Below are 19,580 nucleotides of genomic sequence, written 5' to 3'. Positions count from 1 at the left end.
CTCCACTCCTGAAAGCACTGCTAGAAATCAGGAGAGCCAAGTCAGCAGGATCACAGTGAAGCCAGGACTTCCAGTTGCTTGGAATTACGTTTCAGGCTTGGGGAGGACAGCTAACTACACACACCACTCTCCCTCCCTCACCCATCCTGTTAACATCCTGCACCAAAGGCTCAGCCTGGAAGGGTACAGGGCCTCCAGTCTCTCCTGGGAGAGTAAAACATCTCTCCAGGTAATCCTGCTCGCCCAAGCAAGGAAAGACACTTGGCTGTCTTAGAGAAAAGGCCTTCTCATGCCTCCCTCCCCATGCTGAACAAATGTGTCATCCTTCAAAAACAGAGATAAACCCAGACCTCTCCAAGAAAAGCCCTGAAGGAATCAAATCCCAGGTTCTCTGCCTTGTGTGGACTGTAACCATGCCACTGTGACTCAACCCCTTCAGGCATTTTGAATTCAATCTGGCAGCTAGAAGAGACACTGGCTGTCCTTATGTCCACTTATAAGTCAGGGCTGTGTCAGCAAGACACTACTTTCATTTAATAACAACATATAACTGAAACTTAGAATCTATCTCAGCCTTTCTTTAATCTGAACTTCTAGTCTTCTAATTGTTTTAAGAAAGATCTGAATATCTGCTATTATGGGATCTTGCATTTCCTAAATTTGTCCTTTCAGCCACTAAAGATCACCTATGGATTTAAAGAACAAGTCTGTCTCTTTCCTAAGCAAAATGAAGAAGACTGGAAAAACAAACAAACAACCCCTCAACTCTTTAGTCTAACCTCAAACAGTAGCCCCACTTTCCCCTTGGACATTTCATAAAATGGAAAAACGGGACTGAGAGTCAAGACCTGGGTTCTAACCCTAGCTCTGCCACAAACCACTCTGTGACCCAGAGCTCATGGCTGCACTTTTTTGGGTCTCAGCTGCTTCTTTGAAATAACACTGGAGTGCTCGCTTCGGCAGCACATATACTGAAATAACACTGGAAAGCTGGATTCACAATGTTAGGGTAGCTCCAATCTTATAAAATTCACTTGTCCCTTCTCTTAGAGTTCCCTTCCTTTCTCAAACTTTCAGCTACACGTTCAAGACACAGCTGCATGTTGAAGATGCCGTGCACCCAGGTCCTATTAAAATTCCAATGAATTACCCACAAATAGTTTATGCTCACCATGCACATTGTAGTTTTCCAAATCCTGCTGGCCTGTTGGAGAGACCTATGTAATAATATTTGTAAGGCACTTTGTTCTAAGAGATTTACATAGGTTGAACCATAATGAAGCTGCCAACATTCATTTTTACCACACAGAAACAGCAATTTCCTATGCTCCAAACTACCATATCAGCTTATTTATTCCTCCTTACAATCCCCATGAGGTAGGTTTTACAAATGAGGACAGAGAAGCACAAAGAAGTTAATAACTTGCCACAGTCATATACATAGCTAAGAGATGATAGGGCTTGGAGTTAAACCTGGGCGCCTGAGCTCTGAGCCTGTGGTCCTACCATAATGTTATGCTGCCTCCCATAATGGGAACAAGAACAGCTTGAAGACTGGAAGTCCAGACCAAGGTAGTGTCTCAGAAAGAGAGCGAGAGGCTCACACTGCAGCCTCTGTTCGGTTGTACCTTTCACTTCAATGGTGGCATTTGCTTTAGGAGCACTGACAAAGTGATAAACACAGTGGTATTCGCCTGAATCCTCAGCTCTCGGCTTATTGATCCTGCAGAGATGAGAAAAAAAAAAAAAAATCAAGTGAGGAAGCTGGGAACAAATACACAACAAAATACACAACAAAAGAATCAAAAGGGGAACCATGCACCCTGCTCTCCAAACTGTGTCCCTGAATGCAACTCACCTCCTCCTAACTAAAAGCAAAACCTCCCTCCATGTATTACAAAACATTAATGCTTCACTCCTTACTGGGTGCCTGGGATACAAATATAGAATGATATATGCTCTCTAACCTTAAACAAGCAATCAAAATAAGAGGGCTGTACAAAGCAGACTCTATTTAGATATAGAGGATGGAGCTGTCAATAAAAACTTCTTGCTCACCTGGTGGTTCTAGTCAAATAAGTAAGAGCAGGAAAAAAAGCAAATCTTCTTCTATGCTTCCCTAAAGACCCTGTTGTGGACTTGTTCTTCCCACACTGTATTTCAGTAGCATGCCTTTCAATAAGTCGACTCACTAACAGGACCCAGGGGACATTAGGGAGAAAAAAAAATCTCTGACATCAGAGCACCAGCCACAAAGATGCAACTAAACTTTTAAGACTTTTAAGTACAGGGATGCCTTGATGGCTCAGTTGGTTGGTCGTCTGCCTTTGGCTCAGGTCATGATCCCAGGATCCTGGGATCCAGCCAGGCATTGGGCTCCTTGCTCAGTGGGGAGCCTGCTTCTCCCTCTGCCTGCAGCTCCCCACACTTGTGTGCACGCTCACTCTCTCTGACAAATAATAAAATCTTTAAAAAAAAAAAAAGAAAGAAAGAAAAAAAGAAAGAAAAGAAAAGAATTTTAAGCACAGCTAGAACTCTAAGGACCTGCACAAATCTGCTTCCTACCCTCATCTCACCCACTTTCTAGCTCTGCTGGGCTCTTTCCAGTTTTTCAACGTGCCCCACTTGTTCCTTCGTCAAAACCTTGACACACGATATTCCTTTAGAGAATGATCTTCCCACTACCCTTACCCTAACCTAAGTCTTTCTGCATCAGTCTTGGCTAACATCACTTCCTCCTACCCTCAATCTAAGTGACATCCCTCTCCGACATGCTCATTATACACTCTAATTCTTCATAAGCATTCATCATATGAGATTATATACTTATTATATATGTATCATAAATATATAATATATATTACACATTTATATATTATATAAGTATGTATATTTATATTTTATAAATATTTATATATTATATAAATGTGTAATATATATTATATATTTATACGATTGCTTGATGAATGTCCAGTTTCCCAAAAGACCAAGTTCTATGTGGACAGGCACTGTTCATTTGGTGTACAATTCTATATGCTGCATATGATCTGACCTGGAATACAGCAGAGGGAAGGAATAAAGGAGTAAATGACTGAATGAATATAAATGGAGAGTAAACAGCTATGCAGAGATCCTGATCAAGTACATCAGAATGACAAGAAGGACTGTAGAAAGTGTGTATGGCTAGAACAGCACTTCTCTGAATTCCACAGGGTGATCCTAAACAAGCTTTCTTGCCCCTGACAACCAGCTTCACACCAGCTCAGTACACCATAGCCTAGACACACACCCCAAAACATATGCAGACAGGCTAGTGCGTAATTACTAAAGAGAGAGAGATCCACATCAGAGGATAGCCATTATATAGCTTCTCCTCTTTTGGCTCAGTGGTTAAAACATGACACTTGTGATGGTCAAATCTCCACCACACTAGTTAACGTCTGAGAAAAACCCCTAACCTTGACCACTGACTAGCCTAATATATGTATCCATCTTACTGTTCATCCCAAAAAAGAAACAGGGTTAACAGACTATGGATGAGGAGAGACAAAGCCTCTCCCTAGGACTGTCTCAGCATACCCATGGCAGCATAGTATTCTAAGAGGAACAGCCAAGAGCTCTTCTTAAATCAATATGCTCCCAAAAGGGAAAACAGACAACAGTCAGCTGCTTTTAACAAATGTTCCAGAGTTTCAAGGAGGAAAAGCAGCTGTATCCTTAGGGCTCAGACTAACTCTAAAAGTTCCTTGAAAAGACTTAGAAAGATGACTCCCAAGCTTGAGCCCATGCCTAGGGCTCAAAATCACCTCCATAGGGGCACCTGGGTGACTCAGTGGGTTAAGCCACTGCCTTCGGCTCAGGTCATGATCTCGGGGTCCTGGGATCGAGTCCCGCATCGGGGGTCTCTGCTCAGCAGGGAGCCTGCTTCCCTCTCTCTCTCTCTCTCTGCCTGCCTCTCTATCTACTTTGGATCGCTCTCTGTCAAATAAATAAAATCTTTAAAAAAAAAATCGCCTCCCTAACATTCCCTTCAACTAGCTATTGGGAAGCAACTGAAGCAAATGGAAAACATCCCCTCGAGCTGAGCAGGTGCAGGGTCTGAGACTGGCTCCATAGCTGACTTAATAGCTGGTCCAAGGGACGCATAGCTGTTACTTCACAAAATGTGGGAGAACACAGATTCCCTGAAAAACCCTGACAACGCAGAATACCCTGGAGAGCTGCAAATAAGCTGACCAGAAAAAAGGAAGAAAGAAGAAGGAAGAAGAGGAGACAGAGGCCATATTTTATAAAGTCAAGCTCAGATTTATAAAGTGACAGTTCAAAGCCCTATAGGTGACATAATTCAAGACCTATGAGAAACATAACTGGATGTCTGGTACCTTCAAAGAGTTATTGTAAAAATACAAACTTGTAAAACTAACAAACTGATCAAGAATATATGCCTTTCATTCCACCCAATAGTTCTATGTGATTAACTTTTTCTAAACTATGAGAATATAGCTGAGGCTACATTTCCAACTTAGTATCAGAAGAAAGTACAGTAGAGACAGATTAACTTGCCACTAAAAATGGTATGTTAAAATGGGGGAGGAAAAAAAGACCTAGGTTCTAGAAAGTCAGAAGAGCTGAAACCTAGCCTTGCTTCTGAAATTTACTAGCTGTAATATTTGGCCTTGAAAACAGTGAAGAGTCATTACTCTTTGAGTTGCAGTTTCTTTACTTGAAAAAAGGAGGAGGATCCTTAATGTAAGTCAATCAAATAAGGGCTATGAAAAGATCTCAATCTTGCAAAATACTGCAGAAAGTCCTTGCTACTCCTGGGCACGCAGGTTTTCCTGGTTTCACTCCACTGCACTCTTTCTTTGCACTGCATCAAGCTGACAAACAGGATTAGCTGATCCTTTTCCAGATTAGTTTTCAACCACAAGCTATTCTGAAAGGTGAGGTGCTGTGTGCTCTATTTCAAAAAAGCACCAAATCTTTGGGTGCCAGGGTAGCTTCAGCCAGCAAATATATCCCTTTCATCAAATGATGTTTCCTGGTTACTGGAATTACCTTATTCCAGATCATTAAAGAGCCTTGTATCCAATGGTCTTGATCAGGTTCTGGTCCTATTTAACTACTCCTAAAAGGTAACTCACTAGGAAATCTACTCAGTGGAAAAATCACTTAGGGTGCTCTTGCTTTGAGAGTCCTAAAGTAGACTTCAATCTGATTCCTCAAACCACAGGATTAAGTCAAGAGATCTGCATTCTAATTGTGACTTTCCTACTGACTAGCACCATTCCTCTGAGCAAAGCACTCCCTATGCTCTCTGTTTCTTTATTATTACAGTAAGGGGAACATCTATGACTCTCAAGCCTAGCTATTCATCAGAATCCTCTGGAAATCTTTAATAGATCCCTGGGCCTCACCCCAGATATACTGGATTGACTCTCGCAGAAGGGCCATATATATCTTACATGTCTCCCACATAACATAATTGTGGATTATGCATGTCCATAGTAAGTTCAGCAGTGCTCCCTCCCATCTTCCGAGGAGCTGCTAGTCCCTCTCACCTGTATTCCATGTTGCTGGCATTCTTGCGAGTGGCAGTCAGTTCAACCCCATTCTTTGTCCAGTAGCTGTATGTAAGGGTGTGAGAGTTGGAGGTGAGGTTACACTGCAGGGTGACAGGGAGAACAGGGCTGTCTCGAAGAATGACCTCTTCACTGGTGACAATCCTTGGCTCTGTAATAAGAGTGCACAGTGATAGGGCGCCATAGCTTTCCATTCTCTGTAGCCCTGGCCTGAGAATCAGATGGGGTAGGATGGGGAGACTAGAAGAAGAGGGAGGGCAGACAGGACCACATGAGGAGTTTCACTTTACCACTTTGGAGGAAGTCAAGAAAGGAAAAACAATGATTATAAGCAAATGACCACTAGCGCAGACAACAGCCTGAAGACCAGTTGGCCTAGACGTGAAAAGAATGGGAGTATTATGGGTACTTGTACTGGGAACAATCCACTTACACTTTTGAACACCACCGTTTTATGATTTAAGAACCACCAACCAATTCAGCTTCAATTAGAAAACCAGTCTCCACCTTGCAGTTCTGAAGACAAAGGCAGTATCATTTATGTAACTAATAAACTCCCTATGGAGTTACTAGGCCTTGGAACAGTACCAGCTATAATTAGATAATACATATATGGCTTTTCTTTAATTAAATTCTTAGGTTAAATTCTTAGGTTAAATTCTTATAAACCTATGGCAAACCAGCCATGGTCATTAATTATGCAGAAAAAGACAGTATCAATCCTAACAGCAAATTTCCTTCCAGAAGTCTGTTGCATTTTTCCAAATTTTGCCAAGGGAAAATTCTTAAGGAACCATCATATTTCTTCTCTCCAGCCCATATTTATTCCCAAAACAAAACTTTTTCAGAATTGCTAAGTAAAACACATTCCACTGTGCAGATAATATAACTAGAATGCGATATGTGTTGGTATCACGGCTTCCTAGCATTTAGAGCTAAAAGGCCCTTAGAGTTCACTGAATCCCCACTCTTTAAGAGCCAGAAATGGAAAATGACTTGTGCAAGGCCATAATTATTATTAATGGCAACGCTGGGCCTAGAACACACATCTGACTGAATTCTCTAGCTTTGTTCCCTCCCCCACTTCCAAACCCCACCCCACCCCAAACACACTTTCCGCCCTATGGCAAGTTATATACTTCATCTCCCGGTTCTCTCCTGGGCTGATAACCTGGGGTCATTATTCTAAAACCTACTTGACTCAAATATTAGAACACATTGAGCACAAATACACTATCATTCCTGGAAGGTTCATCCTTAAAGCCCTTTGAATTCCACCATTATATTAAAGTTAAGATGTTTGTTGTCTTTTTGTTATTGTTACTTCTCTCTAACCTTTTCCCAAGCTTAGCTGTTATTCTACTTTTGGTCGGACATTTTCGGGTCAAGTCTAAACTTTTCCCAACCACAATTCAAGGTATTTCCTTTCTTACTCTTTTTCCAATTGTCTTTCAGAAATTCTTAACTAACTTCCCATTTCCCTGTACCTGGCAACTCTGTAGCAGCAATCTGACACCAACAATATAGTTCTGACTCTTAACTCTTGAGGACAGAGGTCTCTCCCTCCACTGGAGCTAATCTTTGTTCCCTGTGCAGGGAGGCGGACAGAATGGAGAAGTCATGGGACACTTGAAAAATAGAATGCCCAAGGACCTCCTAATCAATGCAACATTTCTGACTATAGAGCTCATATCAAAGGAAACTCACAAATAAAGCAAATCCTCAAGTCTGTTAAATTAAATGGGTTCTCACTATTTTCCAACTCTGGCAAAGGGGTAGTGGTTATCTTCCATTCAGCACTGGTCTTTACTGGTAACATCAAACAGGGTCTCTATGTACAGATAATGGAGGCATAGCAGCCACTAAGACAGAAGCAGATGCATGTAAACACGTTAGCGCAGTGGTGTCCCAAGGTTTCCAAAACACACTGGACAGAAGCCAAATCCCTGGGCCTTAAGTCGAGTGGAACGGCTGCAAACCCTGCAATGGAAGGCGCACACACACCATCAGCAGAAAGCACCACAATTCCAAGAAAAATCAAAACCAAGCAAAAACGAAAGAGAACCAGTACTCCACAGAAATTAAAAATATAAAGGCAACATTAAAACCCAAACATACTTTTAGGTTTTTACTAAATTTTTATTATCCAATTTTCTTTTCTGACCCATACGGGATTCTCCTTCTGGTTCTTCTCAGACTGCACTGAGAAAGGGTAAACTTGGAGGATGAGGCCAAGAGCTTCCAGATGTTTCAACACAAGGAGGCCAAAGTAAGTGCTACTCTTACCTGTGATGATGCAAATGCCCACTGCAGCTCAGGGAGATCAAGAAGGTGATGAGAGCAACCTGCAGACTTTCTGCCAAGAATTCTTGGAAGGCAAAGGAAAGCACTTTTCCCATTATGTGTTAAAGATCCAGGAGAGAGTCAGCTGGGAGCAAGTGGATAATTTAAATAGGTTTACACAGGATTCTGCATCATAGGAGGGCTGTGAAGTAGGGTAGCCTCCCTCCGATAACTGCTGCATATGGAAACCAGTACTAAACCAAGCTCCTTGGCCAGGGTACCACATCTGCATTCAGCACCAGGATGAAGGTGGAGCTTTTTTTCCTGTGGCTTAGCATTGCGCATGAAAGTCCAGGAGAGAATTACATTTAGGAGAAGCCCAAAAAACATTTACCTGCCACTGACTCCTATTTAGAAGCAGTGGGTGGGAGACCCTTACCCTCACCATCACTCATGTATAAAAGAACGTGCTATGGCCAGGAAGATTCCCTAAAAACTGGGCATACTTCTCTGCTTGCCTTACCTTACTCAAGGAGCTTTGGGGGAAGTACTGTCAAGAAGTCATCGTTAGGGGTGCCTGGGTGGCTCAGTCGATTAGTGTCTGCCTTCAGCTCAGGTCATGATCTCAGGGTCCTGGGATCGAGCCCCACCTTGGGCTCCCTGCTCAGCAGGGAGTCTGCTTCTCCCTCTCTCTCCAACCCACCTCCCCACTTGTGCCCCCCCCCCCCGTCTGTCTCAAATTTTTAAAAATATCATCCTTAGAAGACTTCAACCTCCTCCTGGAGGCAAATGTCCTTGGGATGTTAAAACCACAAAACAATCCAATTAGAGTGAATTCAGGGTGTTTTTTAGAGGTAGCAGCAGCAGCTTGGCTCTCTAAAAGTTAATGAGGGTTAACTAATTGATGGGGAAGTCTGGGATAAGACTGAACTGGCCAGGGTTTGGTTTAACCACATGAAACACTTCTAAGTTAAGAAGTTTATTTCCAAGTAAACTGGGGAAATGTTACATATTCTCAGGATTTGTAGGTAAGTACCCCCAAAGACTCATCTTCTTCTGGCCCCAAGGCATGACCGTTGAACTGAGTTTATTTGAGCCAAGCTCCTGGAAGTACAAGAACCATATGCCCAGTCCAGTCCATGCCTACAAACTTCTGTAGATCTTTGTGGCCATTTGGGTAAATCTGCTTTTATAAGGAAAGGAGCAGGGGGGCAGGAGAAGGAAGCGTGCAAGGGAAAAACTGTTAAATAAAAGGAAAATTGCTGGGTTAATATTCCCCATTTTCACATAGACAGGTTTTCTTTTCCCCTTTCCAGAAGCAGGTTCTCTGATTGAACAGTGCCAGCTGCAGCAGCCTCTCCTATCTCTCCCCTAAGGCCTCTCTCTTCTTCATAAGCATCTTCTAAGATACTACACAGAACAAACAACTAACCTGCTATCTTCCATAAAGTATATAGATTCAGGGCCCATGTCCTATTAATTCCTGTGTTATTACTAAATTCCTCATAAATGTGTTTTTACTATTTTTCCTTACTCCTTCTAAACCAATCAGTTCCTTAAGCCAGTACTGGCTGTAAGTCTGAGTTCTTGAAGAGAAGGCGAAAACCCAAAGGATCCTTCCATTAAGTAAAGTATGCTCCCTCAATTCTAATCAGGTCAGATGTGGGGCTAGAACTAACTCTTCCCAGCCAGGAGCACTAGCTCACTGGAGACTTCTCCCTCCCTCTTCTTCCCACTGTACAAGTAGCAAGACACTTTTCAGAACGAAAGGTGGCCACAAGAGCTCCTGTGTCTAATGTCTTACTTGTACCTGCTACAACAGAGGAAGAGAAGAACTCTGAGCCAGCCACTTAGCTCCCCCTCATCACTTAGTTGGAATTTAGTTTCTTCTTTTTTCAAAACACAAGAAAAGGCCAGTGTGAATGGCTTCCAAACTAGTTCTGGGGTTGCCAATCTCTGGGATAAGGAGCACCATGCCAACAGTCAGTCATCAGAATCAAACTATCTGTGAACAGGAAGCAAATGCAAATCTGACTTTGAAACAGCAAGATGGGGTTTAAAAAAAATACTTTGCAGTTTAGTGTCACCTGGTGCCTACCAGCAAGACATATGGAAAAAATATCAGGCTGCTGCTTTTAAGAGAGCAGGAGACTGGATGGGCAGGACCAGTAAGGAGTGTACTGCTGTAGTGGAGGGCTGTTATCAGAGAAGCACGTGCCACTGTTTTAGAAAAGAAAAAGAGCTGGAACTATGGAAATATCCAAGCTTACATGCCACCCAACAACCAAAACACACCACCACACCGCACCCATGGCGACATTCCCATCACAGAACAGGATGACACCAAGTCACAGTGAGGGAAGAAGCTGGGCAGACACAAACTTAAAACCATAGAGGTGAAGGCAGCTACTCAGAGAGCTTCAAACAGATGAACAGGAAAAAAAGTAGTTAGATTGGGGAGAGAAACAAAAATAAAAAGGCACCAGAGAACAAATCAGCAAAAGGATAGCAGGAAACCTACTACAAAATTAAAGGGGAGAGAAAGAAACAATTCAACACTACTCTGGTTTAACTGCCTGGTTTTGTGAGTTTAAGTGGTTTTTGAGCCCCCCAGTTCTCCCTCCCCACCTCTTCCCATTGCAGATGATTTTGGACAGGCACGGATTTCCCCAAGTTCTTTGTTCCTGAGGAGAAAGACACAGAGAAGGGATGGGGGATGAGGGAGGTAGAGAGGATGGCAAAGGGAAAAAAAAAAAAAAATGTCGCCACAGATGTTTTCATACACTACAACCAGAAGGGTCATGGGTTTGAAAAAATGAAGACAAGGGGTGGGGTGAGCGATCATACTGGGGAAGAGGGAAAGGAAGCAGAAGGGAAGGGTCATCGGGCCACCTCTAATGACTACAGTACTACTACTGTAGGGTGCTGGACTCACTCTGAAGGACGCTTATGGTGGCCTGGGCTCGAATCCATGTTATGGAGGGGTTTTGCCTCAAGTCATTCCTCTTGGGGTCGTTGCTGGCCCTGCACTCGTAAGTCCCAGAGTCCTCCAAGGTGAGCCGGGTTATTCTCAGCACACTTACGCCGTTTGACCCGTAGGCGGTGTTTACGGTGACACGGCGCTTCCGAGCACCGTCCCACAGCTGTCTGAAAGACTCTGCCCGGTTGACTTCTGCGTACCACCACTGGATCTCTGGCGTGGGGCTCCCGACCACGTCACAGTACAGCTCAAAGGCGTCCCCAGTGAGCTTAGTTTCTGACATGGGCGACTTGACAAACCCAGCTAGAGGGAGGGGGAGCAGGAATGCAGTGACAGGCCAATCAGAAAAAAAAAAGAATCAACAGGTGTTAATAGTAATTTAAAGAAAAGAAAAAAGCAAATGAGTTGCAAAGAACAAAAAGGATTCATTTTTAAACTATAAAGAGACAGTAAATAGCATTTCATACAAGCTTTTAGAAGAAGAACCACCCTGGGAAGCTTATGAAGCAAAGGCAGGCTAATTACAAGCTGGGGCGGCCCAGGTGCTAGCCAGGCAGAAGCAAGCCCACTGGAAAGCATTTTAGCAATGGGCCCAGTTGGTAGGAATGAGAAAGCCTCAGGTCTCAGGAAAGAGTCTTTTTCCTTAGAGCACAAACCATTACCTTTCCAAATTCAGGCAAGTGATGAAAGATAACCGCAAGCAGCAGTAGTTCAATATGCCAAGTCAGGATCTCTCTTTTGGATGGGGGGAACACTTTGTTAGAGATGGAATGTCTTTAGTGGGCCTCAACAAGAAATACCAACTGACCTAATGACACCTTCTCTTGGGAATCAAAGTCCAAATTTCAACTGAAATGGTAACATACTTCTCTCTTGTGTAGGACTCCATGCTGAGTTCAGGATGGCATTCGCCCCACATCCTATTCTTCCCTGGGTCTCTGGCAAACAAACGGCCCAACTAGCTGTGACTAAGGTAACCTCTACCTGAATGCAGACCTTCAGGCCCAGGAAAACAAGACAGTCTGTACTTCAGAGTGCGAATTACTAAGGGTGTCAGCTCAGCAGCGGAACCAACAGTAACAGCAATCCAACTAATTGCCAATAGAGGGACTACGTCTTCCACAATTCCGTAAGTTCATACAACTGGAGAACTCTCCTGAAAAGTCAGTCTTAAAAATAACCATGGTACTTGACAGGCTCTGTCGACATAGTTTACTTGCCTAGCTCCCAGAGGCCAGCTCATAAAGAATAAGAAATATGTAATGATGAATTAATTTCCATGGTGAAGGCTAGGCCTCAACAACATTGCCAGGCATTATTCAGGAATTAAAGTTTATGTAACCTTTAGCATACACTCCCATAAGACAAGGTGGCAATGGCAGAAAGAGAGTAGAAAATCCAGACTTAATTGAAGAACTTGGGAGTAGGGTCCATAATAAACTAAATCACAGTGCAAGCCTACTCTCTCTCACCCATTTATTCCACCTAGGGTTCATCAGCATCTCTACCAATTCAGGCAGTATCCCAAGGTACAAGGCAAGAGGGGCTGGTCAGTTTCCCTGGGGACCTAGCTGGCCCCTCTGTAGTGAGCAGAGTGGGGCCAGGATCTATCAACATCAGATTAAAAATATTCCAAAGGAAAAGTATAAATTAAATGGAACAGTTTTCCTACAGTCCAGAAGCCAAGGATGTAAAGGAGCTGGCTGAAAATGGAGGTTACTAAGTGGAAAATTTTCTGTTTATATCCACAGAAGTACTTGCCTTTGGAAATAAACTCCATCCCATGGATCTAAGAACTCTAAGAGAGGTACTATACTTACTTAAATAAAGGCCAAGACCTCCAAATTTATACTAATCTTTCAATTCATAAAACACTGAGTATCTGGGGAGGATAGGAATACTATAATTAACAGCCTTAAAGTTTTGCCTTGAAAATGCTATTCTAAACTACTTCTTCAGATTGGGTCAGTTCCTTGTAAGGAACCATCTATCAGAGACCCCAAGAAGCCAACAAGATGTCACTCTCCGATGCAGGGGAAGTTCCAGAATTTCAGAAAGGAGACACCAATCCCCAGCAATGAAAAGGCGATCTCAATTCCAAGTAAAGTGGTACTCAAGGAACCATGTCTTAATTTCATAAACTGCCACCCGCCCACTCATTAAAGTCAAAGCCAACTAACATAGAAGGACAGGTAAAGGAAGCTGGTCGTTCATTTTACCACTGGTTTAATCATCATGGAAAACTGGTTATCAATAAATCCCTAGGAAGCAGCAAAGAGTAGTACTCTGTTTTAATCACACTCTCAGTCATTAAGTGTAAATTACAAGTGCTCTTATTCTCACATTTTCTGTGAACTGGGGGAGTTTATGTCTTCTCAAACACTGTGATTATGCACAGACTGTCCTTGGCTTATGATGGGGTTACATCCTGATAAAGCCATTTTAAGTTGAAATTTTCTAAAGTTGAAAATGCATTTAATACACCTAACCTACAGAACATCACAGCTTAGTCTAGCCTACCTTAACTGTGCTCAGAACACTTACACAGGCCTACAGTTGGGTAAATCATGTAACAAAACATCTACACTTTGTAAGTGTTGAATATCTCATAATTTATTGAATGCTGCATGGAGAATGAAAAACAGAATGGCTGTATGAGTCCAGAATGGTTTTAATGTATCAATTGTTTACCCTTGTGACAGCATGGCTGACTGGGAGCTGCAGCTCGCTGCTGCTGTCCACCACCATGAGGGAGGTAGGGACTGCAGATGCTAGCCTGGGAAAAGATCAAAATTCAAAATATGGTGTCTATTGAATAAGTATCACTTTTGCACCATCAAAAAGTTGAAAAGTTTTAAGTTGAACCACAGTAAATCAGAGACCATCTACTGGATCATGCTCTAGAAATCTTTGGTGGGTTTGTACTTTTCCCCCTTCTGAAATGCAGGGTGACATTTAAGCCTCTTTATCAATCTATTGATTATGCTAATATAAAAGGAATGCCTGCAAGTATGTCCAGAACCCCCAAAATCCATCCAATTCCATTATAATCTCTAATCCCAACACTACACAATTCAAAGGTAGCTGAGAAACAGCCTGAACACAATTCCCACTGCACAGAACCAAGCAAGTCACTCAACCTGACACTGCCACCCCTGGGCAAGACTCATTACTGAGGAGGAAGGAATGCTGATCTGATTTAGTTTAATTTTCTACCTGCATATAGGAAAATGGGACTAAGTAAAAAAAAAAAAAAAATCTTCTGAATTAGTAAATTATATGATATATATTTAAACAAACTTATATGAAAACAAGATTTAAAATCCCTTAAAACACTAACAACAGACATCTATCCATGTGCTCTTGTAAGAAGCTCTTATAATGTGCTCTTATAATAAGCTGTTATTATTATTAGCCATGTGCACCAACAGGTAACATTTTCTAAGTACAAGTTATGTGTTAGACAATGTGATAAGCACTTTATATTACCTCATTTAATCCTCACAACAGTCCTATAAGATAGGTGCCACCATAACACCCTTAAAGATGGAAACTAAGGCCCTAAAAAGTTAAGTACTTTGCCCACAGTCACAAGCTAACAGTGAAAGACTCTGGCCTGAAATCCAGGTGTGTCCAAAGCCAAAGCATGGTCTCCTAATACTTTCTACAAGTGTGGTCAATACCCCTTACTAACATAGAAAAAGGTTTTTGTAGTTATTTAAAAGTTAAAGATATTTTTGTCACCACTTAAATGTAATTAATTAATAATTACATTTTACATAATTTACATAATTACAATAATAATTGCTGACTACAAAAAGCAAGGACCTGTCCACTGGAATGTGCAGCACAGTGTGATCACTAACTGCTTAAAATTATAATTCTAGTAAAGAATGGAGACAGAGCAGCACAGGATCAGAGTTCCCCAAGCAAGCGTGGGGCACGGGGGGAGTGGGGTTCAGAGGGGAAAAGTGAGAAAACAAAAGAAAAGATGGTTCAGAAGCAAGAGTGCCCCCTAGTTCTGATGATTTCATCACCTGCTCTTGAGAAGGCTGGCTTCATAGGGGGGAAGAGTTTAAAGACATTAGATCCATTTCTCTGATACTGTGGTCAGTGGGAAAATTAATAAAGGGCAGTACCTAAAGTTTTTATAAGACCTAAAAGTTTACAAAGTGCTTCCACATGCATCATATCGCATTTCATTCACATAGTTTCACAAGTTCTACAGGGCAGGCACAGGGAGAAGTTCATGACTACTTAGGTAGCTAATCCTGAGCAGAGATGGGACCAGAACTCAGGTCTTCAGCACTTAATCTACTGTTCTTTCCATTAAGCTGTACTGCCTCTAACGAAACCAAGCACAGGATTCCTTGATAGCTGAACATGCATCAAAAATCCATGAAAACAGATCTATTTCCCCTCCTAGCAGCAGGGAAAAGAAAAAAACAAAAACCTCTCTACACAGTATCGTGAAATCACAATTAGCAAAGGAAAGTTATTAGCAACCCATCTACCTCATTATCCATCCCAAATTAGCTCCAATTCAGGAGAAGAGAAGAACCAGCTTGCAGCAGCAGCAGCAGGAGGAGGAGGCAGACAGCTCAGAGCCTGACTCACTCTGCCCTGCCTTTCACCACCAAGGGCTTTCAATCTAGTATGTGCGCTCAACATTAAAGGACACAACTGCCTGAAGTTAGGAGGGCAGCAGAAGCATCTATTTGATCTCCATGTCAAAGCCCATCCAGTATTTTGGAAAAAGCCAAAATTTCTGAAAAACCCCTTCCCCACCATCATCTCTTCCCACTGTAACATATAATGGGGCTCAGATCTCAAACAAGTTTGAGGAAGGACTAACAAAGCACATTCAGTTCAACACTGATAAAGGAAGCTGAGAGGTGGTCAGAGGTTTGGGGGAAGGGAGAGACTAGAAGCTGGGGTTGGAGGAGGACAGCAAGCACAGTATAAAAAAATGAAGACAGTAAAACCAGGAAAGCAGTAATATAAAATTGCATAACTGGGGATGGGGGATGGGAAGCGAAGATGACAGCTGGGGCTAGCAGCCGGAGAAAAGGAGGAGCTCTCTGGCAGAAAAACTGGATGTGTAGATATGTAGCAGCGGGTGAGAAGAAAAAGGGAACACAGAAGAGCAAGTTGAGCCCAATCCCAAGAAAACTGCTTTTACATATGCCCTAAGGAAGCAAAAAAGCTAACCTAGTCCCACATAGGACCTGAGACCACCACTGATTTTTACAGCTTAAATTCTCACTTACCTCCAGGGCAATCTCTGAACAGGTAGTAAGACTAACTTCTCTCCCTCTCTCCCTCTCAGCTGACTATTGCCAAGGCCAGGCTTTTAAATCTAACCTGCTTTTGTCACCTTTTATTTATTTTTTTAAACAGCTGTTCCCTTCAAGCCCCTGTTTACTACTAATTCCCTGTGGGTGGCTCATGCTGCTGTCTCCTTCATGCCACAAAATAAAGAGAAAATGACAGCCGAGGAGAAAAGAGCATTTCTCTCCCCCATCTTACCCTCAAACACACTCTCATATCATATACATCAAAAAGAAGAGAGACTGAGCAAGACAAGCTGATCTCTAACTGTGGTTATAAGCATAGTATTTCAAATCTGTTAAAACAACTATGAACTGCTATAAGGCTATATATACAGGTTGTACGTACACATCTCGCCTACCCTTTTTTCTTTTTTTTAAAGATTTTTATTTATTTATTTGACAGAGAGTGAGCACGAGCGGGGGAGAGGCAGAAGGAAAGAGAAAAGGAGAAGCAGATTCTCTGCTGAGCAGGGAGCCCAACTCAGGATTCAATCCCAGACCCCTGGGATCATGACCTGAGCTGAAGGCAGATGCTTAACTGATGGAGCCACCCAGTCGCCCCACATCTTGCCTATCCTTACTGTTAACTTAAGAATTATTATCGCTATTCCTTAACAAAGCTAGGTCATAAATCCATATGCACTTATTCTGTGTGTAACCATCAAGGGTAAGGCAGGCCTGAGGCCTTGGGAGTGGATGAAAATGGGATAACCTCATTTTCTGCAGCAGTAAGTATCTGGGTCTGATCTCATGGATTAGTCTGATCTGTAGGTAGAAATGGCAGCAATTACAAACCCAAATTAAACCCATTCCTTTCACAGCTACCTCAATCAGGCAGACATGACAAAGGTTTAGGACTGTCACCATCACTAGTTTCTATGCCAGGGCCCACCCTTTATTTAGAAAGTGTACCATCCAAATGGCTAAAGATATCTGTTCAGCATTTTAGCCCGCCTTCTGTTTTGGAGAAACAGGACAATCCAGTTTGAAGGAGACTATGTAGTTTAGTGATTAAAAGCAGCAAACTCTAAAATCAGATTGTCTGGAGGTGCAATCACTAACTATATGACCTCAGGCAAGTGACCTAACCTCTCTGAGCTTCTCCTAATCTGCAGAAAGAGGCTAACAGTAGTAACAACCTCATAGTGTTATTGCAAGGATTACATGAAATAACACAGCTTAAAACAGTGCCTGGCACATAGTAAACACTCAATAATGTTACCTATTATTACATGTCTCCATAGAAATAATGCTGAACAGGCCACATGCAGTAGCCTTCAGCACTGCTCCAGAACAGGCTGGGAAGCAGAAATATTACATCCAAAATGCGTTCTAAATTAGAATCCAACTTCAAGAAACAACAAAAAATTAACCTTTAAAATAAATTTAGAACCAGAATGGAAGCAGACTGCAGAACACAATGAAAAAGAAGGGAAACTAGAATGGGGAGAATGATAGTAGCAGTGTGGACTCAAGGAATTTGAAATGTTACTGAAGTTATAAACCATCAAATCAGATAATTATGAACACTGTGGAAAGCCCAAGAGTAATGAGAATACAAAGAGGCAGTATAAGATTCTCCTTAAAAAAACAAACAAACAAACAAACAAAAAACCCAGATTACTAATCAAGCTACTTAGCAATGATATATGGGAAGATACTGAACACTGGCCAGGCCAAACTATAAATTCACAAAATGTAAGATAAAATGGTAGTTACAGGATTTTGGACCATGTCAGATTAAGCTTAATTTCATCTAATAGTGTCAGATTTTGAGTCAGTACCTCCACACCTTAAATTCTCTTAACACTAAGCAGTTTTTTCAAACAGGAAAAATGCTATCTTCTTTATGGGATAGTTGTAAGTCACATGGTTTATGTGGAAAAGCTCTGTAAACTGTAAAGCTCTATGCAAATGTTATTTTAGGACAGAGAAGGGATGCATCAGATGTGACTAATCTTCAACAAGGATTTTCATTCAGTTCTGTTGTCAATTACCATTGGCAGGCTAAACAGTCATGATCTATCTAGATCCATGGGTCTAAAAGTCAGTGACAAAAAAAAAAAAAAAAAAAAGAAAGTAGGTTAGAAGTATGATAAAAAGAAACCATGGGCTTCTCTCATCCCAGAAAATACAAACAAAATTTTGCCTATAATACAGGGGTGTTCCAGGCCTCCAAGTTAGACATCTGTGTCTCAATTGTATTGCTACTGAATGAGTGGACAAATAAGGATCTTTCTAGTAAGCTGAGAGCTGCCCAGCTTACAGGGAAATGAGGCACAGTTTACATCTAGGTTGAATTCTTCAACTTCTTCAACCTCAATCTCCTCATCTGAAAACTGGGGATAATAATCCCTAACTCCTTCATAAGGTCATGGTGAAATTCACATAAACAATGGTATAGAAAATTACTTTGCAACATATACAACTATAAATGTAATAATATAGGTGGTCATTTTGTGCACGCATTCTAGTCTGTAACAAAGGATGACTTAAACCAGCTCTGGGTGTTCTAAGACTCACCCATGGGGGGAGGGGTTGTCTACTGCACTTTTTCTTCACTTTTCAATTTTCCAGAGGAATAAAAGCTCTGAAAACCACTGACTCAAAGAATTTAAGTATGTTTCAAATAGAAAGTGACCTTAAATAAGGTAGAGTTGCCAGCAATTAATAATAAAATTTAGAATTCTGGTCCCCTCTTGCATTTCTTCATGTATATGTAACATGCTCCAGGGGGCTCAGTAACACCAGCCTAGGACCCTGAATGTCCTCAAAAGGGTTCTAACAGATTGAAAGCTCTGCTTCCATGTTATTTATTAGAAAATCCTGGCCACTTAAGTCTTTTACAGACATCAAATAAATAGCTTCACTATTAAAGACACTCCTTGAGACTAACAACATTTTCTCCTCACTCCAAGAAGGAAAGAGGCACTTTAATCTTGAACAAAGAAAGTGAGGCTGAATATAACTGGTCAGGTCTCATTTGACTGTGATATCAAAATGACTATAACCTTAGTGTTTAAAAACTAAGGATGTGTCCAAGGGGAAAAAACGAAATAGCCACAAACAGCTATCAAGCTAGTTTTTTAGGAAGCTTTAGGAAATCTACATAACTCCACAAATAGTACTCAAGCTGCTAGTACACAAAGGAAAAGAGCTAGTTTTGCTAGCCATTAAAAACCAAGGATATCGCATCCAAAGGAAATAGACAAACGCATACAAATCAGCTATATCTCAAACGGTGTTCTTAATAAAAGGTCTGGTTTCAAACAGTAAAACCCTTATACATTTAATGCTCATAAAAACTCTACTATTCCGGGGCGCCTGGGTGGCTCAGTGGGTTAAAGCCTCTGCCTTCACCTCAGGTCATGATCCCAGGATCCTGGGATGGAGCCCCAAATG

At 41.8% G+C, this 19,580-nt stretch overlaps 1 protein-coding gene across 2 annotated transcripts in view; it reads right to left on the bottom strand.

Moving 5' to 3' along the window:
* The window catches only part of NPTN (neuroplastin), a 69,768-nt gene that overhangs the window by 24,087 nt on the left and 26,101 nt on the right, over positions 1–19,580 (bottom strand). For both annotated transcript variants that reach the window (XM_046007784.1, XM_046007783.1), the window contains exons 2-4: positions 10,801–11,148; positions 5,562–5,733; positions 1,629–1,723 (exon numbers count right to left, since the gene is read on the bottom strand). In XM_046007784.1, the coding sequence (XP_045863740.1) occupies positions 1,629–1,723; positions 5,562–5,733; positions 10,801–11,148 (615 nt within the window). The remainder of the gene's footprint in view (positions 1–1,628; positions 1,724–5,561; positions 5,734–10,800; positions 11,149–19,580) is intronic.

Source organism: Meles meles, chromosome 6, assembly GCF_922984935.1.
Source record: "Meles meles chromosome 6, mMelMel3.1 paternal haplotype, whole genome shotgun sequence".
Lineage (NCBI taxonomy): Eukaryota > Metazoa > Chordata > Mammalia > Carnivora > Mustelidae > Meles > Meles meles.
This window is presented reverse-complemented; position numbering and strand designations above follow the sequence as displayed.